This window comes from Tupaia chinensis, unplaced genomic scaffold (assembly GCF_000334495.1).
Source record: "Tupaia chinensis unplaced genomic scaffold, TupChi_1.0 Scaffold000215_1, whole genome shotgun sequence".
NCBI classification, from domain to species: domain Eukaryota; kingdom Metazoa; phylum Chordata; class Mammalia; order Scandentia; family Tupaiidae; genus Tupaia; species Tupaia belangeri.
This window is the reverse complement of record NW_006159690.1, coordinates 2,887,574-2,907,688: the sequence shown is the minus strand read 5'-3', so window position 1 is coordinate 2,907,688 and position 20,115 is coordinate 2,887,574. Positions and strand designations below refer to the sequence as shown.

Below are 20,115 nucleotides of genomic sequence, written 5' to 3'. Positions count from 1 at the left end.
AAAAATGTGTGAAAAAAAAAAAGAGGGGTCAGGACCAGCAGTTGGCATAATGGCTATGTCGCTGGACTCCCATGTAGTTGACCACAGTTCAAGTCCTGGACCTGGTGGCTTAAACTCACGCCGGGAGCATGTGCATGCATGCCCAAGATCCCAAGAGGAGAATGGAGGAGAAGGGACTGCTGCATTACCACACCCGCTGGAGGGTGATTTCTCGCTTTCTGTCTCTCTGTCTCTCTCTCTTTCTGTGAGCACACACGCCCCATAGCAAAATCCTTTCCAAAAAAAAAAAAAATGAGGGGTCAGCAGGTTGAGGCACTGGACTCCCACATGGCTGACCATAGTCTCAGACCTGGTAAATTCCTTTCTCACTCACTCTCTCTTTCTCTGGTGAGCACACATGCAAACTAAATAATAACAATAAAATAAATATTTTTTTAAGAAAAGAAACAATAAGCAATAGGGCTCTGTATTTAAAGATAAAGTATATGACAGCTGAAATTTTTGTTCCAAGTCAGGTAATTCGAAGAACACTGGGGAATAGCTTCACAGTCTTGAGAAAGAGCTTTCTGTATCTACTTTATCATTTCTTGTTCTAGCTAAATCCCTTCTCCAAGTTCAGGTTAATATGTCCATATGAGATCACATACTTAGAATTAAGTACAACTTGTAATTGATATCTTGGGCAGAAAGTAAAGGATTCTTCATTGATCTTATGAGAAATAGTGCCATTATCATAGTCACATACAAAAACGCTTTTCACTTTATCACTAGCATTGTCTACCTGTAGTATAAGACGTATTTCTGATCTACCCCAAATGACTTCCAAAATTAGAGTATCAATGAGGTTTGAGTGACTTTATAGGAGAAAAATAATGTTTAAATTGTTTGTAAAAATAGATAGTAAGTTGAAGGCACAAAAATATTGATAACTACTGAAAAGGTATATATAAGCTCTGTAACAATAACATCACAAATATTTTAAATCCTTTATAGAAATATTCACTATGGGAACCAGCAGTTGGCGTAATGGCTATGTCACGTAGTGGATCACAGTGCGAGTAACGATCTCAGTGGCTTAAACTCACGCCAGGCACGTGTGCGTGCATGCCCAAGATCCTGAAGGAGAATGGAGCAGAAGGGATTACAGCGTGGTCATTCCCCCTGGGGGGTGACTGACTTCTCGCTTTCTATCTCTCTGCCTCTGTCTTTCTGGTGAGCGCATGCACCCTATAGCAAAAACCTCTCCAAGAAAAAAAAAGAAAAAGAAAAAGAAAGAAATATTCACTATGGCATTGAAAAGGCAAGGCCAGAAATCATTTATATTGAGACTGATTTCTTACTTACTTTTTAAAGACTTACTTATAATACATGAGAGAATTTCAGAAAGTTTATAGAAAAATTGAATTAAAGTAAAGTTCACTTTGGTGCAAAAAATTTTCGAGTCCATTCATAGTTTTTCATAATATGCATTTTCATGAACTTTTTGAAGACCTCCCTCAGATACTTACACATCACTCTTCTACTATGTAAGTCATAATTCTGTTTCTATTTTATATTATTTTCACACATCTAAAGTAAGAAATTTTTTAATGGAAAAAAAACCTCTGGAATTCTATTACCCTATTTTAATTTTTAAATAATCCTTTCTAACACTAACCTTATATAGAAACCTATTTTGCACATTCTAATAAATTATCATTTTTATGTTCTGCTTTTTTTCTTAATATCATATGCAAAATATTTTGCTATTGAAAAATAACAAAGTTGTAAGACTCACTTTCTTACTTCATTTATTATCTCTAATGCTCAAATTTGGGCTTGAGCCAAAAGTTTAAGTTCAACTATCAGTCATGAGTAAGAATATGCAGACTTTCAGGCCAGCAGGTAGCGTGGTAGTTAAGGGTGCTGGGCTCCCACATGACTGACCGCAGTTTGAGTTCTGGACCGGGCAGCTTGCTGTCTCACTTTCTCTCTCTCACTCTGGACCACTCTGGTCAAATTAAAAGAAAGAAAGAAAGAAAGAAAGAAAGAAAGAAAGAAGGAAAGAAAGAGAGAAAAATAAAATAATTCTAAAAAAAAGAATATGCTGACTTTCATTTAGCTTCTCTGTATTTTTGTTTGTTGTTTTTGTTTTTTTGTCTGTTTGTTTTTGAGAGAGAGATTTTTGCTATAGTGTGCATGCGCTTGCTGGAGAGACAGAGAAACAAAAAGTAAGAAATAACCCCCCAGGATTGGCCATGCCACAATCTCTCCTCCTCCATTCTCCTCTTGGGATCTCAGGCACACATGCACATTTGCCCAGCATGAGTTTTAAGTCACCAGGTCCAAGATTCAAACCAGTCGACAATGTGGGAGTCCAGCAATGTAACCATTATGCCATCTACTGGTCCTGCTTCTCTGTAAATCTCTTGTATGGGAACACACAGACTAACAACAGATGCTGATATCATCTCAGAGTCAATTGGCCTTAAAGTAATCAATGTGACCTTGATGGCAATGACTGCTAAAGACAAGAAAAGGAAGATACATTCATACAGTATTTAGACAAGTCATCCTCTAAAACAGTTTGAACCATGATTCTAATATTAAATGGAAGACATTTGAAATGTGTTTTCAATTTATTTTGTTAACAGTATTATTAGAAAAAATTTTGTCTAATATAATTTATGAATATGTTATTTGTATTTACTATTTAGAATGGTAAGGGATATTCATTTAGACTTACAGAATATTTAAGGTAGAAGGAGTCTAAAAAGTAATCTAGTCCAGGGAACCAGCAGGTGGCCTGGTGGTTAAGGTACTGGACACTCTCACATGGCCGACCACAGTTCAAGTCTCAAATCTTGTGGCTTGCTTGCTCTCTCTCTCTCTCTCTCTCTCTCTCTCTCTTTTTTAAAAATAAATGAATGAATAAATAAAATTAAATAAATAATTCTTTTTAAAAAAAGGAATCTAATCCAGACTTCTCTTGATTGATGAGAAAAGTCTGATAACTAAAATGATATGCACAATGTCACACTTCTCATTGACTGCAGAACCAAAACTGGAACCTAGGTACCCATACTTTCTCTCTAGTCTACCAGTTATATTCTAAGTTCTGATGTATTTCATATTTAAATACCTGCTATAATTTTTTAAAGTCAATTTTTAAAAGAAACTTCATATTTATGATATTATTATAATAAAGTATGATAGGGCAGCATGGTTGTTAAGCACTGCACAGAGGAAGCTTGATCCCTCTTGGCCAATCAAAGTTTGAGTCCTGACACAAGCATCTTGAAAACCACTTCGATTATGTGTGAACACAAGCTCAGGATTCTGATGGGATGGAGAATTGTAAGAAAAAGAACTGTTGCTTGATCTGGTCCTGTTGGAGGGTACTCTCTTTTGTTTGTTCTCTCTTCCCCCACTCCCATCATATATGAATATGTGCCCCCGGCATAAATATATAAATAAATAATGAGGCATGACAAAGCATTATCATTCTGAATCATCCACATGTTTAGGTGCTAAAAAAATGTAGATTGTTAGTAACTGCAGATTTCTTTCTTTCCTTTTTTTGAGAGATTTTTGCCTTTAGGGTGCATGCACTCGGCAGGAGGAGAGAGAGAGACAGTGACAGGGAAAGTGAGAAATCACTTTCTAGGGGGTATGGCCACACCACTATCTCTTCTCCTCCATTCTCCTCCCAGGATCTTGGGCACACATGCATATGCGCCTGGAGTGAATTTCAAGCCAGTGGGTCCAGTACTTGAACCACGTTCAGCCATGTCTAGCAACATAACCATTATGCCATCTGCTGGTCCCTTTATTACATTTTTTTTTAGTAACTGCAGTATTTTTGTATGTCTTTATTTTTTAAATTTTATTATATTTTTTATATTACATTTAATCATATTTATCTTTACAGTGTATAACATTTCTTTTTCCAGCACGATTACCATGCATATCAGCCAAGATAAAGACATTACTATCCACATGATCAAATAGCTTTTCATTTTTTCAGATTATGATTATTATTTTTTATTCTCATATTTTTTAAACATTCAATCATCATACATCATTTGAGTAACTGCAGATTTTTTTATGTCTATATTATAATTAAGGTGTAGGAGCCTGTGTAGATAAAAAAAAAATTAAATAAAATCGTAAAAAAATAATGCACTCTGCCTGGTATACCGCTAATGAATATAATTTGTGCCATTAGAAAACTCAAAGACAGGAAAATTTTTCCATATGCTGATAATAGTTCTGGTGGCAGAGTCATGGACTGAAAAAAGATAGTTTTATAAAATTTAACTGGGGAACAAGTTAAACATTTTTATTACAATCCTTTCTAAGTTCTAATGCCAAAAAATAATTGTATAGTAAAACAGGATTTTTAAGTTTCCTTGGAAAGGACCAAACTACATGTGACAATATTATACAGTGGTTAAAAAGGCTGGAAAGGCAGAACAACAGCCATTATGAAATAGAAGTAAGACAAATGGAACAGTACTTATATTCACCACATTTAAGTATGATAATCAGATTATTCTGACACTAAATAACACGATAGGAGAATTTGTAGCTCTGTTGTTTTAAAGAAAGTATTTGCTTTCTTAAGAACTGCCAGAGAATAAACACACAATCATTATTCAACCTAAAATTTCCTTTAACCAAAACAGGCTTTTAATTACACAAAGCTTTTTCTCTAGGACCTAGACTAAAAGATTATAAATTAGAAGGAAAAAAGACTGTCAAATTGGCTGGCTCATTCAGATAAATCAATTTGAAAGGATTATAGATTACGTTGACAGTTTGAGTATAATGAGAAAAATGAAAGAAGGTTGAGATTAAAAAAAATTTTAAGAATGAAAGAATAAGAAATTCCATGTATGAACAATATAAAGCAGAAATGAAATATTACCTTGTAATTCTTATAAAGGGCATGAGATGGTGCTATATTCTACCAATTCAGATAAATCTACACAAAAGCAAACAACTTCATTTATTTGTTATATACAAATTTTACTTCTTTGCGATCATAATGTACAAGAAAATGCTAAAAGTCACAAATTACAAGACGTAAAGCAAAAATGTTATCTATCAAATCACCTCTATTTTTCACTTTTCTTGGAATACTGTAGTAAATGGAAATAATTTGTTTTGACATACAAATTCTCTACTGTCACTAAATTTTTAGGTGAGGTAGAACTACTTGGTAGTGGATTTGGCATAGACTTAGGAAGAAGAGAAACAGGTCCTAAGTGTCATCATCGTTGTTTTCCGCAAAGATATCCTATGTCACATACTTAGGAGAAAGCTACTTGCTTTTCAGTATGTTAAGTGAGTAAACAGCTATACAATAATTTGTTATGAAGGAAATTATAAATTATAAAATACATACTTCAAAGAATAAATGAATGATTTATGAAGGGAAAATTTATATGAGTTGACACCTAATTGACAGGTTGAATTGATCATTTTTAAAATTTGAGAAACTATTGTAACAAAACTATTATTTGGAGCTTTCAAAAAAATTAACAGTGGGCCATTTTGTTTTCAAAATGTTTATCTTTGCAGGACCAGCAGTTAGTGTAATGGCTATGTCGCTGGACTCCCACGTAGTCGACTGCAGTTCGTGTCCCGGACCCGGTGGCTTAAAACTCATGCCAGGCGAGTGTGCGTCCATGCCCAAGATCCCGAGAGGAGAATGGAGGAGAAGGGATTGCGGCGTGGCCATCCCTCCCGCCCCCCGGAGTGATTTCTCGCTTTCTGTCTCTTTGTCTCTCTCTGTCTGTCTGGAGAGCACAGGCACCCTATAGCAAAAAAAAAAAAAGAAAAGAAGTTTATCTTTTTTTTTTTTTTCGGAGAGGTTTTCGCTATAAGGCGCATGTGCTCGCCAGACAGACAGAGAGAGACAGAGAGACAGAAAGCGAGAAATCACCCCCTGGGGGGATGGCCACGCTGCAATCCCTTCTCCTCCATTCTCCTCTCAGGATCTTGGGCACACACGCACACGCGCCCGGCGTGAGTTTTAAGCCACCAGGTCCGGGACGTGAACCGCGGTCGACTACATGGGAGTCCAGCGACATAGGCATTACGCTAACTGCTGGTTCCCTCTTTGTATTATATTTTCATATGCTGTATATATATATCACATACATATTGTGCAATACATGTATATGTTATACATATGTATGTACATTGTATAACATGTACAAATAACTTGTACAGTTTGTGCAATGTATGTGTGTGTTGTGTGTGCATGTTTCAACATGTGCAAAACATATATGCAGGCATATTATAATTAAAAGTCTGAATATAGGAATATTGCATCTCTGGAATTTACAACTCATGATTTGGGACTTATTCTAATTCTAATCATGATTAGCCTTAGCAAGGAAGTTGAAGCTATTATCTTAAAGGGAAATTCCTGACATTCCTTGCACATTATAGAATCTAAGCCAATGGATTGAATTCAAGATTAAAAATATAGTCCATACAGTCCCTAGGTATGGCCAGTAGAGAGTCATATATGTATGGTCCCTGTCAGGATATCATTTTCCTCCTGTAATTCAAGTCATTTACCAATTGTGTGGAAATAGTTTAAAATCTGGCTTATGTTTACCCTATTACAACACTTTCTAATTTCTGAAAAGTTCCTCCTCTTTCTCAATTCCATACTTCTCTGTTTCACGTAAGAGTCCTAACCCCATATAAAAGAGATTTAAATTATTTGAAGAAAATTCATTTAACAATTCTTTTAGTAATTTATTCTGGATATTCATAACCAAGAGCTTCTCAGACTTTTAGAAAACCTCAGAAATGTACACAATTTATGAACTTTTTAAAAGTGACTTAAAAGTAAAATAGAAGTAAAGAACTGAATCGTGCTAAATAACAGAAGGGTTAGATTTTTTTTAAAAAAAGTCATTTCAGGTCATCTAGGAAAAAAGATAGTAAACGACAGTGGACGAATATCAAGATCAGAAACAAGGTATAAAAAGGTAAAAGTGACCAACAGAGGGCGTGAGGATTGTCACTGGACTCTCCCAAAAGGGACCACGGTTTGAGTTGAGCACCTGGTGGCTTAAAACCCACGACAGGCTCGTGTCCATATATACCCTAAATCCAGAGATGAAAATGAAAGAGAGGGGATTGTGGTATATCCATCCCCCCCCCGGGGGGGATTTCTCACTTTCTGTCTCTCTGTCTCTCCAGCAAAGGCATACACCCTATAACAAAAATCTCTCCAAAAAAGAAGAAAAAAGATATAAAGATAAGAAATATAGGGTTATCAAATATTTCCAGACATTAAATTTTACATGAAAGTCACAAATTTAAAAGTTAATGGTCTATAGGGGCCAGCAGATGGTGTAATGGCTACGTCACTGGACTCCCATGTAGTCAACTGTGGTTCAAGTCCTGGACCTGGTGGCTTAAACTCATGCCAGGCGCATGTGTGTGCATGCCCAAGATCCTGAGAGGAGAATGGAGGAGAAAGGCTTGTGGTGAAGCTATCCCCTTGAGGATGAGAGAGGTGGTGGTGGGGTGATTTCTCTCTTTCTGTCTCTCTATCTCTGTCTGTCTTTCTGGCAAGTGTGCACACCCTATAGCAAAAACTGCTCAAAAAAAATGTTAATGGTTTGTCATCTTCTGTTCATCATTAAATTCTCGAAGTATCTATAACCTATCCCCAATTATCATCTGTACCAGTCTCTGTTCTTGATGTCTTAGATGCAAAACTTTAGTCTCTAATTACACAAGGAGACTTCAAAAAGTTCACAGGAAAGCTCATGGAATTTAAATACAAGTTTATTTTGGTGCAAAATAATTTTAAATCCATGCACAGCTTTTCATAATAGCCATTTTCCATGAACTTTTAAAAGATCGCTTATATGACTGCTCTGGTTTACAGATTAATTTTGGCATTGTTTATTAGATCTGCCCCCAACCTTACTACACTCAGGGACTAGTCCAGGCCAACCTATCACTGCTTTATATCTAGATGATATAACTCTACCAGCCTCTCAGTCTAAGTTGACATCTCTGTACACAAAACAACAGTAGAATAACTTTTCTTAAACTATACATTCAACATGTCATTTCCTTATAAAGATAAGCAGTCATTTTTTAGTTTTGTAATAATATTAACAACACTTTGGTTACTAAAGTAAGTATTGTCAGTGTGCTAAATACTTTACATATGTTAGATGACTTAAATCTTTCAAAAACAAACTAATCATTATTCCCAATCTATGTATAAGGAAACTGAGACTCGGGGCTATTGACAACTTACTCAAGGTGTGCAGTTATCAAGTGACAAAGCTAGGATTCAAGCTCAAGTCTGTCTCTATCCAAACCTTTTAATCATTAACTATAGCATTGCTTGACAGAGCAAACACCCAATAAATATTTGTTGATAAATGAATGAAAAAATAAAAAATGAGGCAATACTACCTTGATATACCATTAATAGTAAAATGAAATTTTCTACTTTTTAAGGCCCATTTTACACTAAGCAAAATAGCTGACATATATTACCTGTTTAGTAAATATCTGCTGAATTGAACTAAATTAAAAGGAATTGCAGTGGTATAGGCACAATTAATGAAACAGAGAAAAAGTCTTATGATTTAATATAATCCAGATTAATATTTATTTATATTTCTCTTTACACTGGCTAAAATTATATTTACTTATACTTTTGAATCAAGTAAACCACAGTAATCTAATTAATTTTATTAGTATTTAATTTAGGTACAAAATATAAAAAGCTTCCATTGGTGGAAAATAATATTTTTGGAACCCTAAATATTATGTGTGAACATGCTGGACATGTACACCAAATTGCTTAGGGTGTATAGATTCCTAAACAGTCTGAACAAAACTCCTTAGAGATAACGTTTTAAAATTTTAATATAGAACAAATGTCACTGTCTAGCAATTTAAAGATATAAGGGACTTCAGAGTTCAATAACAAATACAGAGTTGTTATTTGAAACACAAATGTAGCTCTTGAGAACAATCAGTTCAGTTTTCTAACAGCAGTTATAGTATGTGGTCATAACCATTTTTCCCCCTTTTACAGAGGTCTCTAGGTACACATTTTTAATGTATCCTAGCAGTTTCCAGTTAATGTTTTATATTTCTGTAGCTATTATTTTCTGTTGAAAGAAAACTAGTAAAGGTTGAGTCTAGAAAGGGAAAACAAAGAAAGAAGATCAATATTAACACTCACAAATATTGACTTAGCAAAGTGACTTTGTGGTCTTTCTCTCATAGGAATAGATATTGAATGAATGATTTACTTATAAAATACACCTATGGGAAGTATTTGTTGAAAAAAGAATTTGCTTAATGAAACATAAAATCAGATCATCTATTCATCAATTTCAAAAAATCAAGAATTATTGTTTCAAGACCTTACAATAACATTCTTATTAATTTACTTTAAAAGTATCATAACTGGCTTACATGTAGAAATGCTGCATTCCCCAGAAAAACTTCAAGGAATTATTTCACAAAGTTTACAGATTCTCTACAGCTACTGAATAGTTATTAATAAACTTAACGTCAAAATATTTCAGGAAAAGTCATGTGTATACATTTAAAATACTGTACCTTTATTAAGTTTGGCTCAGTTAACTTTGAGTTTCGGTTACTATTAGCACGCATGGTGATTGTGAAGGAAACAGACGTTTTGAATTTTCTAGTTGTTGACAGTAAAGAACTTCTGGTGTCACCTGCAACAGGTAATAGTTATTTGTTCTCACATTATGAAAGGTTGTCATTATGAGGTTATTTCTAAACACAGTATAGTATAAAAGGTCTATTACATTAATTTCACTCTTCATTCCTATTGAAACAAAGTCATAAGTTTCATATTTATCAGGCTTTAATAGTTCCTAATTTATAGGCTACTAATAAGATTCTTTATTTCAATATGTCACCTTTTAGTTTGAAATTTCAGTTTTAATAAAATATAATGAGCATAGCCAAGTCAAGTTCGACAATAAAATTTTACTCTGATAGATTTTTATAGCTAGGAGAGTCTAGAAGTGGTAGCTAACAGAAGCTGGATTCTCACTTGTTTTATTAATATCACTAATAAGCTGAGATAGAAGGAAAATTGTACAGGAATATGACTCTTCATTCCTGATCAAAAAATTTTCATTATAAAAGTAAATACCTTTGAGACCAACAGGTGGCATAGTGGTTAAGTTGCTGGACATTCCTACATGGTTGACCACAGTTCGAGTCCCGGACCTGGTGGTTTACTTTCTCACTTTCCCTCTCTCTCTGTGTCTCTCTCTGGTCAAATTAAAATAAATGATGAATAAATCAAATTTTTTTAAAAAAACTTTTAAAAAGTAAATACCTTTACTTGATAATATTTCCTGATCAATTTTCCTTATGATTCTAGGTGATGGTTTTGGTAATGGTGATGGGTCCCTTTCAGGGGGTCCTTCTATATGGCTTCCAAACTGTTGACGCTTCAGTTTACTGTCAACCTCCAGTTGTTCTAGTGTAGTCTTGAGATACTGCTCATTTGTAGTCATATATAATTTACAAAACTACGGGAAATAAAAAAGTAGTCCGGACATTCCTACATGGTTGACCACAGTTCGAGTCCCGGACCTGGTGGTTTACTTTCTCACTTTCCCTCTCTCTCTGTGTCTCTCTCTGGTCAAATTAAAATAAATGATGAATAAATCAAATTTTTTTAAAAAAACTTTTAAAAAGTAAATACCTTTACTTGATAATATTTCCTGATCAATTTTCCTTATGATTCTAGGTGATGGTTTTGGTAATGGTGATGGGTCCCTTTCAGGGGGTCCTTCTATATGGCTTCCAAACTGTTGACGCTTCAGTTTACTGTCAACCTCCAGTTGTTCTAGTGTAGTCTTGAGATACTGCTCATTTGTAGTCATATATAATTTACAAAACTACGGGAAATAAAAAAGTAGTCCAGAGAATAAAATAGTCAATCATACATTTGGGATAAGGAAAAGGTAAATGCACATTAGTAGGCAAGGGATAGACTGAGAGATGGAATATATTTCCTGTTGAACTTGGTTACTCATTTTATTTTCTTGAATCAGATTGACCAGCCTCAAGTGACCTAGTGAATTGCAGCCATGATTCAATGAGGAGGTCATACTCAGAGTGAAAATAAAATGTTACACAAGGAGAGGTGATTTATTATTGTTTTTTCACAAGACATGTAGACTTGCGTTTGTTCTAAATAATTTTTATGATGCTTTCACCCCAGAAATGTACATTTCTGAGGCATCTCTATGTTTGTGTGTCTGTGTGTATGAACACACACATATTTTAACCTAGTTATATTATTCTTAATGTAGTCCTCAGATTTTATTTGTAGGACTAGAGAGATAAAATTTCAAGTACAATGAGTACATAATAGATACATGTATCATTGCCATTATTAAAAAGACATGTCTCTTTAAAATTACTTTTCCAATATGCTAATTAGCTTGATTTAATCACTTCATTTTATTTATATATATATAATATATAAATAAAAAATAATCACTTCATTTTATTTATACACACACATATATATAAACTAAATATGCACTGTAAATATGTACAGTTGTTATTTTAAATTATATCTTAATAAAGTTTAGGGAAAAAAATTTTTTTCTAGAAAGAAATTAAATCAATATGTGTATATGTACCTTGACATAGTCAAATTTGCCATCAGCATTTACATCAGCCAAACTTATTATGGCATTTACCTCTTCTCGAGTCATCTTTTCACCTCTCTGAAAAAAAAACAAGATTTATTTTGAAGCAATATGATGACCACTTTGTTATTCATGGGGATAGTAGAAATATATTTCAATCTTTTCTACAAGTAAGTTTGAATACATGCTTTCATTTTAAATCAGAATAAGTATTATGTTAAGCAAGAATGACACTAGAATATAAAATAAATTTTATAATTTAAAAAATTTTTGTGAAAGTATACTGAATTCAGTTATCATAGTCATTAATAACTGCTATTGAATTTATAGTAATGACATTTTCTAACACTATACCAAGAAAAACAATTCGTAATCTTCCTGATCCCATTTATACTTTTTTTTCCTTTTACTTATCACATCTGAAACTATTATTGTTTTTGTTTTGTTTTGTTTTTTGAGACAGTTGTTTGGCTATAAACACAGGCTGACCTCAGACTTCAGCTTAGCTATCTCAGCCTCCCAGGTAGGTGGGATTCTAGGTTCTGCCATCTTGCCTAGGCCTATCATGGTCTTTTAGAGTTCTAGGCAGAAAAGGCATGCACAGGAGCACAAGGGATTGCAACATAGGCTCAATTTTATACTTTATCTTTTATTTACAAAGCCACCTTTCAACCAGGGTTCCTAAGTAATTTTACAAATAAAAACATGATTCATTTCAACTGTCAATGAAATAAATATTTTTAATGTAGACTTTAGTAGTCAAAAGCTAGATTTCAAATTGCTTGGCAAAAATGCATGTTACAAAATGGTTCCACAGAGCTTACCTTTGTTAGAAATTTATAAAGGTCAGTATGTGAAATAGAGCCATCATCATTTACATCTAATTGCTTAAATGATTTTAGCAGTTCTGCTTTTGAAGTAGGTTTTTCCTTCCTTAAAATCATACAAAAATCATCAAAATTCAGTTTGGCAGTTTGAGGAGTCCAATACTTATTGATAATCTTTTGGGATGGATTTCTTCCTGCATGCTGAAGAGCTACCCAATAAAACAAGCATTATTTGTTATTATAACATTTGGAATTAGTATTTAAGTATATTTTTTCTTCAAATTGTTAGATATTATGATAGTAAATGTACATGTATCAATATATCACCTTTAGTACTCATTATCTAGTGGTATCAATATAGTCCCAACTTATTTTTTAGAGAGATTGTTTAGAGAGACAGAGACAGAGAGACAGGAAATGAGAAATCAACTCCTGGGGGGACGGCCACACTGCAATCTCTTCTCCTCTCAGGATCTTGGGCACGCACACACAAGCCCCCAGCATGAGTTTCAAGCCTCTGGGTCCAGAAGCGAACTGCAGTCGGCCATAGGGAAGTCCAGCAATGTAACCATTACTCCATCTACTGGTCCTGCAGTGTGGCCATCCTCCCAGGGGATGATTTCTTGCTTTCTGCCTCTCTGGTGAGCGCCAGTGCCCTATAGCAAATATCTCTCCAGAAGGAAAAAAAAAAACGAAACCAAAAAAATATATACCACCAGCTACAGATTCTTAAATTATTTGCCAAAATTAAACATATTTTCTATTTTGATAGTTTCATTCTCAACCTATACAGTTTAAATAAGTGATAATATCCGATTTGCTTAAGAGTTTCTAGAGGGAAAAAATTAATAACAACCATGCACTTAATTATTTTGAGGACATAAGGATAACCAAAAAAACATAAATTATTACTTTTTCTGGCTCACCTACTATCTCAATGAAATGAGGAAATTGTTTGAGACTATTAATGTCCATAAAGCAAAATAAGTGAAATGTTCACCACTGCTAGGTAGTAGGGTTTCAAGAACATTAATCATGCTCCAAATGTCAAATATATGCACTAAAGTATCTACCTACAGTTATGGCTCTGCTAAAAATCAAGAATGTCAACATAATTTGAGAGAAGATTATTACAGAAATGCAACGATCAAACTACTTTTCATTTTTAACCATGTCCCTGTTATCTCTGAAAGGCAATGCATGACGTGAGAAAGGCTTTGTATATATGTATATATCATACCACACTGAAATACAATGGTTTTAAACACTTGTAGATATTTTGTACAGTTGAATAGAAGTAACTTGGTCATTTGCAAACAATCTCTGCATACTAAGATATAACATTATCGGGCAGCTGAATGGCTATATCGCTGGACTCCCATGTAGTCGACTGCAGTGTGAATCCTGGACCTGGTGGCTTAAACTCAGGCTGGACACATATGCATGTGTGCCCAAGATCCCAAAAGGAGAATGGAAGAAAAAGGATTGCGGTGTGGCCATGGGAGGTGATTTCTCGCTTTCTGTCTCTCTGTCTCTCTCTGTATCCCCTTAATCTGCAATATAGAGGTAAGAAAAGTGTTGAAAATCAAGACTTTTTTGATGCTATTATTGTTTTAGGTTTGATACCAAATTCATGTTTTGGCCAAATATGACTTTATCATGAGATTTTTTTTAGTCCTGATTCATTACTCTTAGTGTATTTATTTCTGTTAAAGAAATTTAAGGACAATTTGATTATGTAGTGTTCCATAGACCCCATTGATACTACATAATAATACAGTTGACTAAAATTTGAAGAATTCTAAATTGAAATCATTTGGCCCAAAGTCCCACTGCTAGTAGAAGACAAACTAGGTCCCCTCTCTTTTACATTAAAGTAGTGAAGTTGCTGTATCTTAACCATGTAACATTTTGGGTTTTCCAATTCCCTTATACACTTCTATAAAATTTGTTTTCAAAAATTAACATATGTCTCAATAAATGTTCACAAAATTACTGTAAATGGGTTTTTAGTGTATTCTGTAGATTAAATGTGTCCCCCCAAAATTTCCATTTTGAAAATAGACAGTTCTGGGGCCAGCTGATGGTATGGTGGTTGAGGCCCTGGACTCCCACATAGCCAACCACAGTTTGAGTCCTAGACCTGGCAGTTGCATTCTCACTTTCCCTCTCTTGGTCTCTCTTTGGTCAATTAAAATGATATTTATTTATTTATTTATTTATTTATGTTTAATTTTTTTATCTTTTGGGTTTTTTTTCTATTTTTCCCCACATTTTATTCATTCACAAAATACCTTAAACTAAAAATATGAACAAAGCTAGAATCTAGTTACAAGTACACTGTAATTTTCTTCTGAAACATTTTTTAAAGATTAATTTTTTTTTTTTTGGAGAGGTTTTTCGTTATAGGGCGTGTGCGCTCGTCAGACAGAGAGAGACAGAGAGATAAAAAGCGAGAAATCACCCTCCAGGGAGGATGGCCACGCCACAGTCCCTACTCCTCTATTCTCCTCTTGGGATCTTGGACATGCACGCACAAGCGCCTGGCATGAGTTTTAAGCCACCGGGTCCGGGACACGAACCGCGGTCGACTACGTGGGAGTCCAGCGACATAGCCATTACGCTAGCTGCTGGTCCCAAGATGAATATTTTTTTTATCTTTTTTTTTTGAGAGGTTTTTGCTATAGGGCACATGTGCTCACCAGAAAGACAGAGAGAGAAAGAGAGACAGAAAGCGAGAAATCAATCCCCAGGGGAAATGGCCACACCGCAATCCCTTCTCCTCCATTCTCCTTGGGCATGCATGCATATGCGCCCAGAGTGAGTTTAAGCCACCAGGTCTGGGACTCAAACCATGGTCAACTACATGGGAGTCCAGCAACATAGCCATTATGCCAACTGCTGGTCCCTCGAGATTAATGAATTTACATTCATTCCCTAAGCATTGTTATAGCATACAAAATGTTATTTCCCATCCAGAATATACTGAATAGTGGCTTAATCATACATGTTATCATCAGTAATTTTCCATTTCTAGTTTCCCCCTATTTCTGACCCTCTGCCATTTCCCACCCTCTCCCACACTATCTCAGGTGTCTATAGTTATTTTACATTCCTTTTCCCCCTCATATTTTACTGATTCACAGAATTTCTTAAATAATCTAACTACTTTCTTTTTTAAATTATTTATTTTATTTATTCATTCATTTATTTTTTTAATTTAACTAGAGAGAGACAGAGTTTGAGAGTGAGAGAGAGAGGAAGTGAGAAAGCAAGCCACCAGATTCAGGACTTGAACCCTGGTCGGTCATGTGGGCATGTCCAGCGCCTTAACCACCATGCCACCTGCTGGTCCCCTAATCTAACTACTTTCAATAGCAAGTTCAGCTGGTATGTACATATCTGTGAATACATGTCTGACTTTAGGCGTGAAACTCTGAGTAGAATGAATATACTGAAAGGTAGCACCTAGCTGATGCTATATAGCTAACTATGGTCATTAAATAGATATTTTTAATATATTTTTTAATTTCAAGAAAAGCAATTTTAGCTTTAATAAATCAAGGAAATGCTAAGGAAATTTGCTTAAAACTTAAAGCCAGGAAACAAGTTGGGATTCTGTTCAAATATTAGGTCCATGATATTAGGTCTATCATCAGCTCAAGGTGGGATAAAAGTCCTTAAAACCAGAAAACAAAGCCTAGAAGAAAATCAGCAATGTTTTAGTCAAAAGTCATAAAATGTTGTTTCACCAGTTCAGTTTCAAGTACTTAATCTATCTTCTATTGTGGTTCAATCTTCTCTATTAAATTCTGGGATATAATATTCAACTCCAGACTTGTCCCTGTGATTAAGCTGGCCATTTTCTTAGTTTTCAAACTCTTATTTCTGTGTGTCTACATTCAATTTTCCTGGTATAACACTCCCTTGAGAACTTCTTGGAGATCTGGTCTGGTGTTGGTAAACTCTTTCAAGTTTTGTTTATCTAAAAATGTTCTTGTCTTGTCTTCCCATAGGAAGGATAATCTTGCCGGGTACAGTATTCTTGGTTGAAATTGCTTTTTCCTTAACACTTTGAATATATTTTCCCATTCTTTCCTCACTCGCATTGTTTCTGATGAGAGGTCTGCTGTTAGCCTGACGGTATATCCTTTGTAGGTAACTTGCTCTACCTCTCCTGACAATCTAAATATCTTGTCTTTGTAGTTTTGGTCAATCTGGTTATAATTTGTCTTGGAGAAGATCTTCTTGGGTTGATTCTATTTGGAGTCCTTTGTATTTCTTGAGACTGGATCTTTGAGTGCCTCTCTAGGTTTGGAAAATTTTCTTGCAGGATTTCATGGAATAGATTATCAATGCCCTTATCAGTCTCTTTGTCTTCTGGGATACCAATTATCTGGATGTTTGGACATTTGATGGTATCTAGTATTTCTCATATATTATTTTCATATTTTTTGGCAATTTTCTTAGTCTTCATGGTGAATTTTTCTAGGCCAGCAATTCTATTTTCTATGTCTGAGATTCAATTTTCTGTGTGATCCAGTCTGCTTTTAATACTTTCAAGGGAGATTTTGACTTCCTGTATTATAACCTTCATCTCTAATAGGTCCATTTGATTCTTTTTTTATAATGTATATTTCCTCTTTTAGATCTTGCAAGAATTTCCTCACCTCTTGGAACTCATCAGCTCCTTTCTCCTGCCTCTTCTGCAGTTCATTGTCTCTCTTCTCTTCCATCTCTGTTAGCTTCGTCATCATGAATATTCTAAATTCTTTATCAGACATATCTATGATTTCCATTGAACTGTCTGTGGATGAAGAGGAGTTATTCTTTTCTCTTGGAGGATAGGTATTTTCTTGCTTTCCCATATTTCTTGTGACCCTGTGGTGATTTCTAGTCATCTGATGGATGGTAGCTTTCTTCCTAATTCTTAAAGTTCAATCTGAGCATTCGGGAGTGTTCAGAAGGAGGTGATCTGGAATTTCTCTGCCATTCCATTTTTATCCCTTTGTACAACAGATTCAGTGGTTATTGAGGAATATGTTAACCCTAACAGTATTTGGATATTTGGCTATGGTTCCCTTAGAACTATGTAGAAACACAGTGAATGGAGATTGAGGAGCAAAGTGATGAAACAAAAGAAAAAAGAATAAGAAAACAGAAAGAGAGATAAGGGGAAAAAAGATAAAACAACCCCCCCCACAATTTTTTTTAAAAGGAGCAAGAAATAAAAAGCCCTACCACTCAAGTTTGGGGGTCCAGAGGCTGAATTATCAGTAGAAAAATCTTCATTTCTCTTTTTTCCCTGAAATGACTAGTTCTCAGCCATAATGGAGAAGTCTTCTCCATTTTTTTTGGAGAGGTGTTTGCTATACGACGCATGTGCTCGCCCGAAAGACAAAGAGAAACAGAGACAGAAATCGAGAAATCGCCCCCCAGGGGGGATGGCCACACTATAATCCCTTCTCCTCCATTCTCCGCTTGGGATCTTGGGCATGCATGCACAAACGCCCAGCATGAGTTTAAGCCACCGGGTCTGGGGCTCGAACCGCGGTCGACTACATGGGAATCCAGTGATGTAGCTATTATGCCATCTGCTGGTCCCTATTTATTTTATTTTAATTTGACCAGAGAGTAATAGACTAAAAGAGAGAGAGAGAGAAAGTGAGAAGGTAAGCCACGAAGTCCGGGACTCAAACGGTAATTGGCCATGTGGGAGTCCAGTGCCCTTAACCACTATGTCACCTGCTGGCCCCAAATAAAATAATTCTTAGAAAAAGAAAATAGACAGCTGTTTAATTCATCCATTAATAGAATCAGAGAAATGGCAAATATGTGTTAGGATTCCATCTCCAATCAACTCCTATCGTTATTCATTTATTAAAAATTTGGGGGGTCCTGACAGGTGGCATGATGGTTAAGGGCACTGGACTCCTACATGGCTGACTGTGGTTCAAGTCTCAGATCTGGCAGCTTGCTTTCTCCTTTCTCTCTCTCTCTCTCTATGTCCCTCTCTGGTCAAATTTAAATAAATAAATAAATAAATATCAATAAAATAATTCTTTAAAAAAAATTGGAGTGGAGACCAGTAGGTGGTATGGTAGTTAAGACACTGGACACTCCCATATGGTCGACTGCAGTTTGAGTCTCAGACCTGGTGGCTTACTTTCTCTCTCTTTCTCTCTTTCTCTCTCTCTGTCTCATTAAAAATAAATGAATGAATAAAGTTTAATAAATAATTCTTTAAAAAATAATTTCTTTTGGCCATAGGGCACATGCACTTGCCAAAGAAAGACATAGAAATGGGGGAAAGGAAGTGAGGCGTGGTCATGCCACAGTCCCTTCCTTTCATGTCAGGATTTTGGTCACCCATGCACACGCTCCTGGCATTTTTTTGAGTTTTTTGAGCCACAGGGTACAGGACTCAAACCACACAATTGGCCATGAGAGATCCAACCACCTTAACCACCATGCCACCTGCTGTCCCCCTCCCATTATTAAGTTTGATCACAGTAAAAAAAACAGTATGTAACTGTAGATGTTTAAAAGTTGACACCAAGACACCAATCTTTTTGGCTGGGTTTACATTAAATGTGGTAAGAATCAGTAACACCTGTATTATTTATAAACAATAAACAGAAGGAACTCAAAAGCCCTGGTAATATCACTGTTCTATCCAACCTTGAAACCTAAAGTTTGAGCACACAGTATGTGTATAAATGGCAAAAGGATATAAGTAACAGATACAATAGTAAGAAAGAGGTCACTGGTTTACATTACTCCTTGTTTTCTTTTGTTTTGTTTTTTTTTTGGAGAGAGGTTTTTGCTATAGGGTGTGTGCATTTGCCAGAAAGACAGAGAGAGACAGAGAGACAGAAAGCGAGAAATCATCCCCCAGGGGGATGGCCACGTTGCAATCCCTTCTCCTCCATTCTCCTCTTGGGATCTAGGGTACGCATACACACTCGGCGTGGGATTAAGCCACCAGGTCCAGAACTTGAACCACAGTCAACTACATGGGAGTCCAGTAACATAGCCATTACAGCAACTGCTGGTCCCTACATTACTCCTTTTTAAAAACTAGATTATTGGGGCCAGCAGGTGGCATGGTGGTTAAGGTGCTGGACATGTCCAACAGCGGTTCGCGTCCCAGACCTGGTGGCTTGAAACTCACATTGGATACATATATATGCATGCCCAAAATCCCAAGAAGAGAGTGGGTGAAAACGGACTGTAGCATGGCCATCCCCCGCCCCACCACCTTCCCAGGGAGGTGATTTCTCACTTTCCCTCTCATTGTCTCTGTCTCTCTGGTGAGTGCATGCACCCTATAGCAAAAACGTAAAAAAGAAGAAAAAAAGATGATCTAAAATCAATTTTAGACAATGTTACAAAGAATATTCTACCATAAAATCAAAACTGGGGCCAGCTCATGGTGTGATGGTTAAGGTTTCCTGATCCCATAAGGCTGGCAGAGTGGGTAGAGTCCCAGACCTGGTGGCTTGAGAAATGTGCCAGGTACAAGTGTGTGCGTGCCCAACATCCTGACAGGAGGGAGAAATGGAGGAGAAAGGATTGCAGAGTGACCACGG

General features: G+C 35.7%; 1 protein-coding gene across 1 annotated transcript in view; it reads right to left on the bottom strand.

Moving 5' to 3' along the window:
- Nucleotides 1-20,115, bottom strand: part of EFCAB7 (EF-hand calcium binding domain 7) — a 71,412-nt gene that overhangs the window by 46,008 nt on the left and 5,289 nt on the right. The window contains exons 3-6 of the mRNA XM_014587485.2: nucleotides 12,521-12,732; nucleotides 11,688-11,774; nucleotides 10,739-10,934; nucleotides 9,610-9,731 (exon numbers count right to left, since the gene is read on the bottom strand). Coding sequence (XP_014442971.1) covers nucleotides 9,610-9,731; nucleotides 10,739-10,934; nucleotides 11,688-11,774; nucleotides 12,521-12,732 — 617 coding nt within the window. The remainder of the gene's footprint in view (nucleotides 1-9,609; nucleotides 9,732-10,738; nucleotides 10,935-11,687; nucleotides 11,775-12,520; nucleotides 12,733-20,115) is intronic.